Here is a 10,000-nt window from a genome sequence, read left to right as displayed (position 1 = left end):
GGAGAGGGGAGGAAAGAGAGAGAGGGTGGCAGATAGAAAATGTAAATTAAAAAAGAACATAACTCAAAGCAAACAGTAGCCTTTGCATCTTTACATAACTTGTCGTGTCTTTTGGTGTTCATATACAAGCAGGAAACAGCAAAGGCATAAAGCCTGAACACTCTCGCACTTAACTCATTTTGACCTCAAGAATGTTGAACCCGACATGAGAAATTCTTTACGCAACTGCTGTTCATCTCTACTCACTCAGATGGGATTTGGCTGCTGCGTCCCCCAACTTGCCAACATAAAATGTAGACTAATTGAGTCAAGATTTTATGTAATTGATGATATCGCTATAATGAAAAGCAAAATGCAAGCGAAAACAAATGTATTTAAATGTATTTCTATATAGACTCTCATCTTAAAAGCACTGAACCCCATGCAATGTTCAGTCAAGCCAGGGGTTCTCAAAGTGGGTTCAGGGACTGCCAGGGGTCCATCAGAGGGTTCCAGGGGGTCCTCAGCAAAATGAGGAATAGCTTCGTTTTTCAATAATTATAGAATTTATCCCAATTAATAATTAGAGAATGTACAGTAGCTACATAACGACTATTCAAAAAAGGTTTCACACGCACCACCATTATCTCATGGAGGAAACTTTGGGACTAAATTTTAATAAATCTTATTTTATGCAGGTTGTATCTATTGTGTCTAAAGCCCTGCTGTAAACTGTGTCTATGCAATTGATGGACTAGCCTAGGAGGCATACCTTATTATAGGCCTAGTAGCCTACAGTAATTTAACACATTCGTTTTCAGTTCTTGTCAGATAAATACCAGATAAATCTACTTTTTCAGAATGTCAGCCTTGAATTGAATTTAAAATAATGTCCGCCAGCACACTTGGCAACAGAAGAGACAGGCTATCAGGGCATGTTTTGTGCGTATTTTACATAAACTAGTTAGGCTACTTTATGTAGGCCTAAATAGCTAAGTAAAGTAGCCTACGTTTATTACTGCAGTATGCAGTAATAAAGTCTTTCAACATTGCCTGTAGTTTTTGTCACACCAAATTGACCAAATTTCTTAGAGCCTATATGATGATTGCAGTCATCAGTAAATTCCTCCATTTGTCTCCAGAAAGTTTTGCTGGCACATTAAACAGTGATGTAATTTGTCACCAGTGTTGTTGGGGGTAACTAATTACAAAAGTAACATTTACATTTAATATGTTACTTTTAGCAGTAACTCAGTAATATAACTTATTATAGGATTTCAGTAATATTATACCAGTTACTTTTGTCAAGTAACTCAAGTCACAAATTGAGTTACATTGTTTTTTTTTAATCAAAGCACATATTTAAATAAAGATACAATCATTTCCTAATCAAACAGTCTGTTTTTATGCAAATAACCACTACAGATGACAATAACAAAGGAAAAGAATAACATTTAGAATTTTGGATTGTTTACACTGACTTCAAGGCGGTTAAAATTATTTTTCGGGATGGTTCCCGGGGCAGCAATGTCATTCTGCTGCTGCTGTTGTTTTGGTGAAAGTAATGCAAAAGTAGTGTAATAAGCATTGACAGTACATAATGCTAAAAGTAGTGTAATAAGTAACGAGTTAGCCTACTCTACACAGACAGTGATATTATGAAGTAACTTATTACTTTCACATGAAAGTAACTAGTAATTATGTAGTATATTACATTTTGAAAGTAACTTGCCGTACACTGATTGTTTTTTTTTCGGTGAAGTGACTTCAGGATAAGTGAACTGAAGTGAGCAGGGACTCTACTTCCCAGACCGGACAGGACCTCATGCAGTCAAGGTGCAGGAGGCGTTCCGTAAACAGAGCAAGGTGTGGTTACTCTTGTCTGTATCCATAACCGGGCCAGCGGCTTCCGTCTATTCACACACACAGAGAGAGCGGACATATCTGCGCAACAGGCTGGTGAGGCGAGGCTGAAGACCGGACTCTGCCCTCTTTCTGTCTGGACGGCAGCGTAAACAAGAACAAGAACAGACATTTTAAAACTAAAACAGACAACATGAGCATGTACGGCTCCAACTCCAGGCTGCCTACCATGGGGCCGAGGAATGGTTCGCGACCCGAACTGTCGGCTGGTTATGCGAGGAACGACTCGGTGTTCGCCGGTGGGAACGGGAACGGCTACCAAGGGGAATACCAGGGGCAGGGGGACGGATACACCACCTACACCACCTTCTCCAAAACCTCCACGCACGGCGGGGGCGGGGGCGGCGGAGGTCAGAAAGGTTTCATGAGCATGGGTGGAGGAGGTGGAGGGTCGACAAGGTAAGCTTTCAAATCACCTGTTGTTGCTATGAGGTGTAGCCTAATGACAGTGCGGAGTGATACCTATAGTTTCCCCCTCAAAGAATGTAGCGTAATAATAATATAGTATCACAGAATAAGGTAAACTATAATATGTGAATGTTTATAAAATGACAGAAATATTGATAGTGATTATAGCCTACTAGCCTATATGACACACCAAAATAAATCAATAAACTGAGGTAAGATAAGGTCACTACAAGTTCACCAATGAAGACCACAGACCCACTAAAGGTCCACTAAAAGTCCACTAAAAGTGGATCTTATAGAAATATGAATAATGTTCCACTTTTACATGAACAAAACATAATTTTTCTTAGAGGGTAAAAACCGTTCCTTTTTTATTCCTGTCCATTCATATTTATATAAACCAGGTCTTAGCTAAACCAACAGTCTGGGTTTAACTTGTCCTGATGATGTGTAGGCCTGCACCTTTTCCTACTTATCATATTATTCACACAGTATATTGCCCAATATTTTGAATCACAACAGATAGGAAATGCTTGAGAAAATTTCCAGTGAAAGTCACACCCCTTGTATGGCCTCCCACTATATTATCATTCATCATTATGTCATCCTCTGGCATCAAAGTGACATGACGTGTTTCAATGTTGCAACTATTTCATTAAATGTTTCAATTAAAGGGCTATTTCACACATCTTCCACATCAGATAGCCTACTAATTTGTCCTTTCCATGTCTCCAATTGGTTTCACACATGGATTTTGGTTTGCTCTGCGATTCATTAGGATTTATGTAATGTTTAGTGTTGTAATATGAATTCCCGTGAAAAAGCATTCATAACAATGTAATAACTTGTAAGATAAATTTCCCAGGAGGCTTAGGGGCAAGATTGTGTTTCATGAATGTCAGTTCATTCCACTTTAATTGGTAAGGGTTAAGTTTTGTCCCATGACATCCTTCACCCTCAAATATCTGACTTTAACCAAACAAAGCTGTGAGAGACAGACACCAGACTACACCAGTGAATGAATGCTTAAAATAATCTGCTTTGTATTTTCTACTTCATATGCATGTCATAGTGCTGAAGACTATATTATAGAATCAAATTGTTTGTTGTCTTTTCCTCCCGTGTAGTGGGCAGAATATCCTGCAGAGATCGATGTTCCTGAAAGGCCAGTGTCAGGAGTACATGCAGAGAGCACAGCATATTCTCCAGAATGTAAGTGTGACACAAGGGGACATCTTCCACTATCTGATGATGTCTTTGTTGTGACTTTAAAGAACAAGAATGAGAAGAATAAGAACATCACTGTCAGCTCAGCTGGATGTTTTGGCTGTTATGGAGGCTGTCATTTTGTTGACTAGCACACTACATTGTTCTATGGTCATCTGTTTGCATACCAGTATGATGTTGCTGTAATGTATCAAGGCAGGAAACTAACTTTTAACGAACTTTTACTTGTATTTTTTTTTATAATCGAAAATAACTTTGAGGACAAACCTATCAGCCACAGCTAAAATGTAATTGAATTTGGTGTAAATGTGTAAGTTTAAAGTAAAGTAAAGTCATTTTGTAGTGTAGGTGTAAGGTGTAAATGTCCTGTTCTATATGGTATTATTATAGGGCGGTCCAGCCAGTGAGGCAGACAAGCTGATGACCATGGCTGCAGAGACCCTGGAGCAGCTGAGGAGATGTGGCGCAGAGCTACAGCAAATGCGTATACCTAACGACATCTTCAGAAGGTAACAGAAGAGACCATGCAGTGTGTGTGTGTGTGTGTGTGTGTGTGTGTATGTGTGTGTGTGTGTGTGTGTGTGTGTGTGGTTTATGAAGTCTAATGTGTGTTCATGCATTTGAACAATCCTGGCTGTAAGTACCCATGGGGATATGGTGGGACTACGTGGGGGAAAAAAATGCTAGATTCACATCTGAATCCCATATTTACAGATGAACCAAAGCGTATACAGAGACAGACTGCTAGCAATAGACCCATTTCACGGGGGCCATTTTGGGCCGAAAAAGCAGGGTAAACACAGGTGCAAGCAACACACTAATGGGGATTTCCAAATTCCAGGAAGCATCCAGAGACTTACGCATATCCACTAGTTGGTGCTGAGCTCAACTGTACCAAACAGGAAAGTAAACGGAAAAAAGGGCTTGCAACACAAATTTAACTACGGTAGCTCCCGTCGACAACATTTATTTCGACAAACAGTTTCGGCCTGGTTCGGGCCTTTTTTTTCCATTTTGGTTTCCAAATTCCAATCATTGAAAGTTGGAAACCCTCATTAGTGTTTTGCTTGCACCTGTGTTTACCCTGCCTTTTCGGCACAAAATGGCCCCCCGTGAAAAGGGTCTATACTGATAAGTTAGCTGCAAGTACCATTCCGGACCGGTACAAGCATTCAGATAGCCTATCCCTTTTTCTTTTGTGTACATGTTTTTCATTTAGCTGTACTTGCACATCTGAGCCCTTTGAAGATGGCCACGCAAAAGTATTCCAAAGTATTTCTCCATCTGTGTCCAAACCCACAGCGTGGAGCAGCTGCAGCACATGCAAGGTGCTATCATGCAGCAGACCCTGGGTGGGACCAGACGTAAAGGGGGCAGTGCAAGCTCCATCGACGGGGGCAGGAGCTTTAACGATGCCATGGCCTGGATTGCTCAACAGAAGGTGAGCAGCTCTTCATACTCGGCAGTTGGCACCATGGCTGCAACAATAGCACCTGAAATGGTCCATGCAGTGACGACACCACCCTGGAACTCTCCCCCCTGCAATAATAGACTCTGTAGGAGTAGTTGTTTCTGCATGTGTATGCATGCCTGTATTTATGTATGCATGCCTGTATGTATGTATGCATGCCTGTATGTATGTATGTATGTATGTATGGGTGCTTTTTTAGCGTGTTGCATTTGTGGAGGGAGAAGTGGATGGATCACTGACACCTTCCTTATCGCATATTCTGAGGCCGCTGTAACTGAAACCATGTGGACGAGCTGCCAGAACTTGAGCCGCGGCAGGGTGAAAGGAGGAGAGGAACAAAAGGAAAGAGAGAGCACGGCCATTTGAGAGAGAGAGAGAGAGAGAGAGAGAGGGACAGAGAGACAGAGAGAGAGAGAGAGAGAGAGAGAGAGAGAGAGAGAGAGAGGGACAGAGAGACCATTCAAGAGACCTGAGTACTATTTACTGATACTCATTTTGCAGTGTGCAGGAGCATGACAATGAAGTGGGCCTTTTTCACAGTGGCCATTTTGTGCTGAAAAGGCAGGGTAAACACAGGTGCAAAGCAAAGCATTAATGAGGGGTTCCAAACATCCAATCATGGAAGAGAGAGAGAGAGAGAGAGAGAGAGAGAGAGAGACACAAGGAGCAGTGATGACAAACAGGTAGCTGGGAAAGCAGACGAAATTGAGCGGAGAGGTGTGAAATGTGACACTGACTCAGTCGTTGTTATGGGACAGCGGCAGTTTGGCTGATCTCTTTTACATGCTTTTTGGGAAACGCCCTTCCGCTGGGAACCGCCCCGCTCCTCCCCGAAGCACACACACACACACACCCTCTCACCCCTCAAAACCTCCAAGCCTCACCCAGTTTCTCTATATATCATTATAATTATATAGTATCACTGTATATATTAGAAACAGTTCACCCTCTATAAAGTATCGCCGTTTGTGAAAAGTCCCAGTCCCCAAAAACCTGGAAACGTAACACCTGATGACCTACTTGTCGTCCTTATCGTCTCTGTGTCGTGTTTAGTTTGTTTCGTTTTGCTCGTGCTCTGACTCATTGCACGCATTTCCTAAAATATTGCCGATGCACATCTGTCTCTGTTGTTGACGTTCCACAGGACATGGACCCTAATGACAGTGTAGCTTTCTTAACAGCCATCTTGTCTGTGTTTTCACTGGGTTTCCAAGTAATCGTGCAGGAAGGGAGTGGTGAGCAAACAAAGAGAGAGAGAGAGAGAGAGAGAGAGAGAGAGGAGGGGAGTGGAGAGAGGAGGGGAGCTCGGTCTGCTACGTCTTATCAAAAGCTCAGTGAACTCTGGTTAGGGGCGGAATAGTTGGAATAGTTTCCTGCTTAGAGACAGACACAGAGACAGACAGCGGACTCACTTAATGATTATATGCTGACACCTAGAGGGCAAAGAGGGGAAAGGCGGGCATTTAAAATCATTACATCAATAGCGTGCAAAACAGCTACTGTTGCTATTTCAAGTTATCTCTTATTTGCCTCAAATATAAAATGTATCGTTGTGAAAACACGGTACCTCCGATTTTGGTGATTTTCATGTGTTATATTACATTGAAAGATGACATGCCGGGCGTCGAGGTGGTCGTTGAGAAAGTTCTGTGATCCTGAGCTTGGGCTGAGTGTGAAAAACACATTGGATAACCTGAAAAATGCCTGGTGATCAATCTAAAAACCAAGGCTGCGTTAAAAAATATATATATTTTGGCGATTCAAGGTTTTCACCCAACAACAGCAATATATGTCCCTTTACAATCACGTACCATACCAATATGTACGGGTAAATTTGGCAGTATGATTATGTGTCAGAGACCTAGGCGTTTGTTTTTCAATAACATAATAAAACTGTCTCTGCGTCTTGTAGCGTCTGATTGAGACGTCTCCATGGGGGGAGGACTCAGCCACCATTGAGCAGCAGATCATCAGCCACAACAAATACCACAGCTCCATCCAGAGGAGCCAGGAAGTAGACCGTGCCCGGGACGATCTGGTGAGGGGGCTTTTATAGATTTTTTGTATTTTAGAATCCTTCCAACTGAATCACCTGCTGTATATTGTGTAGCTCTCTTTGATTGTTCTTTTAAGATTGTTGCAGCATAAGTTCAATATTTTCCCATTCCTCCTCAGCAATATTTATTCAATGCAAACTGATACAAAAACGAAAAACATCTTTTCTTTAGAACATGAGGGGTGACAAGGCCAACGTTCATGCTCTGGAACAAGAATGGGACAGCCTGCAGGTAGAACTCTACAAAACACAACTCTTTTCTTCAGTTTGTCCAAATCGGCGACGTTATCCGTGATCATTATTGTCCATTCTTGATCATCTTCATTCATTGACCTCGTTTGTCCCTCAGAAAATGTCCCACAGCCGTGTGAGTGCGCTGCGTGAGCTTCAGAGCATCATCGAGGAGATCTCCCGCGGCATCATGTGGGTGAACGAGAAGGAGGAGGAGGAGCTGCTCTTCGACTGGGGAGACAAGAACATCGACGACTACATCCCCAAGAAGCAGGAGAGCTACTCAGTAAGGCTCTCACCATCAACTCGTCCTTTCTTTTTACTATCTCAGTTGATGGGTGTGACTCAGTGTTGTAGTCAAAGTCCAAGTCGAGTCTCGAGTCCCCGGTGTTCGAGTCACCAAAGAAGAATCCGAGTCGAGTCCGAATCAAGTCCCCATTACCTGAGTCCAAGTCCGGAGTTAGCCTACGGACTTGTACGGAATTGAATAATGTCACACTATTAATATAGCTATTAATATCGTATGGCAAATTATTAGGGCCTATAGAGACACTGTATGAAATAAGCCATGCCCATCACGGGGGAAATCGCTCCGTTCACTCCCATAGAGCAGCATCATTTTCCTTGAATTAAACATAGCTAAAAGCTGTTGTGTGGTGGTGGGCTGCGCACACAACAAATGTAAATAATTGCCAGTTAAAGTTTTTTTCTACTCCTGAGCAAAACAAGGAAGCCATTGAGAATTGGCGAGAAGAAAAATGTGGATCTAGCTGTCAAGGAAGTAAGTTGGAGTGTTCATCTTCCGTATATACGATCTTTTTGTGCAACACGCAACCATGCACGCGACATACTGTAGGAGAACGCCAGGATTGGAGGGGGGGTTTCTGTTTTCCCCCGTTTTGGGCGTGGTTTCTGAATGATGACGCGCTCCGCAGTGTCTCTATTAGGAAAATAAAATAAAACGGTCTTTATCACAATAAGTCTGAGTCCTCGTCTCTAACTTCCGTGTCCGAATGCATGAACGCTCAAGTCCAAGTCCGATTGATCAGTGCTCAATTCCAAGTCGAATTGAGGGTCCTGGAAATGTGTCCAGGACTTGGACTCGACTCAAGTCGGACTCGGACTGGACTACGACACTGCTGTGACTACTGTACATTTTGAAGTTTGGATACGATGTGTTTGGTTTGGTTTGGACCTTAGTCACACATGTTCTGTTCTCCTCGTAGAGGCTGATGAGGGACCTGGAGGAGAAGGAGAAGGAGCTGAACAAGCTGAAGGTGAAAGTAGACGGCCTCCTGAACAACAACCACCCCGCCTCAGACAAGATCGAGGTGAGGGCTTTTCTCATTTTGTGCAACATTCAAATGGTAATGGTGGGCTAACAGGGTGATGTATAAAGTGTTCTGTACTGACGGCTGGGCTTGCCTCCCTGGGCTTGCCTCCCTAGGCCTACATGGACACCTTACAGACCCAGTGGAGCTGGCTGCTCCAGATCACAAAGTGTATCCATATCCATTTGAAGGAGAACGCTGCCTACAGCCAGGTAAATATACTGACAGTACTTACCTATTCTATCTCTCTCTCTCTCTCTCTCTCTCTCTCTCTCTCTCTCTCACACACACACACACACACACACACACACACACACACACACACATACCCCTTTCACACCTTTCATCACAAGATGATGTTGGGTATGAAAGGGTTAACCTGCGTTGCCCGACTCGGCTTGGCGACCCTCGAGAAATGGGTCAGACCAGGGTGGGACCAGGGTTGATTTCAGTGTGAATGAATGGCACCACCCGGGTTGCTATTTGCTAATAGCCTAAGCTAATTGTTATGTATCTCTCCCGGGTGGTGACCCAGGTCCTTAACCCCTGTTGACTGACTTGGTGTGAATTGACAAAAGAAGAGTTGAACATGGGTCAAGTAACCCTGGTCCAACCCTAGTCTTTGGTATGAAAGTGGTAGATGCAGCTCCTGAGCTAAGATACGATCAGAGCCGTAGGGTTTATTGGACTTCTACAATCAAGTATCTTCTCTCATACATACCCACGCTATGTTAATATGAATGTGAATATTGATCACATCTTTTTGTTTTTATCTCCAGTTTTTCAAGGAGGCCAATGAGACCTATGGGAAGCTGCAGAAGCAACACGAGTACATCCGTAGCAAGTTCACCTGTGACAAGAAGACCCCACTGGAGAACCTCAGTGAACTCCTCAAAATCCTGGAGGTATCAGTCCTGTGCATGATACTATCCTGCAGCTACGGCATGAAGATACATCAAAAACACACATTAAAAAAACATTTTGTTCTGTTGCATGACTCTGCTCTTGTAAATCATTTGCTGGTAAACTGGTTAGGCCAGTCATAAAGTATGACATGTAAAGAACAAACAAAGAGAAGTTTAACCTCAAATAGAAAAAATCAATGACTTCTGAACGCCGCATGTGTTTCACCACCCACATGTGATCTTTGTGTGTTTCCAGAAAGAGAAGGAGAGGATCATGGAGAACAAGAGGCAGGTCCAAAGTCTGGTCAACAAGTCCAAGAGCATCGTCCGTCTGAAACCTCGTAACCCCGAGGAGAAGGGCAGCGGCCAGGTCATAGTCCAGGCACTGTGTGACTTTAAAACAGACCAGGTAAGATGCACGCACGCACGCACGCACGCACGCACGCACGCACGCACGCACGCACGCGCG

General features: G+C 43.2%; 1 protein-coding gene across 2 annotated transcripts in view; it reads left to right on the top strand.

Moving 5' to 3' along the window:
- Positions 1–1,990: 1,990 nt before the first annotated feature.
- The window catches only part of dspa (desmoplakin a), a 19,028-nt gene continuing 11,018 nt past the window's right edge, over positions 1,991–10,000 (top strand). For both annotated transcript variants that reach the window (XM_083659822.1, XM_083659821.1), the window contains exons 1-11: positions 1,991–2,301; positions 3,438–3,522; positions 3,928–4,046; positions 4,840–4,978; positions 6,921–7,046; positions 7,237–7,296; positions 7,414–7,581; positions 8,522–8,626; positions 8,743–8,838; positions 9,406–9,531; positions 9,788–9,940. In XM_083659822.1, coding sequence (XP_083515948.1) covers positions 2,036–2,301; positions 3,438–3,522; positions 3,928–4,046; positions 4,840–4,978; positions 6,921–7,046; positions 7,237–7,296; positions 7,414–7,581; positions 8,522–8,626; positions 8,743–8,838; positions 9,406–9,531; positions 9,788–9,940 — 1,443 coding nt within the window. In that variant the 5' untranslated portion in view covers positions 1,991–2,035. The remainder of the gene's footprint in view (positions 2,302–3,437; positions 3,523–3,927; positions 4,047–4,839; positions 4,979–6,920; positions 7,047–7,236; positions 7,297–7,413; positions 7,582–8,521; positions 8,627–8,742; positions 8,839–9,405; positions 9,532–9,787; positions 9,941–10,000) is intronic.

Source organism: Poromitra crassiceps (genome assembly GCF_964638095.1).
Source record: "Poromitra crassiceps genome assembly, chromosome: 23".
NCBI lineage: Eukaryota > Metazoa > Chordata > Actinopteri > Beryciformes > Melamphaidae > Poromitra > Poromitra crassiceps.
Note: the sequence above shows the minus strand (reverse complement) of the source record. Positions and strands in the feature narration are given on the sequence as shown.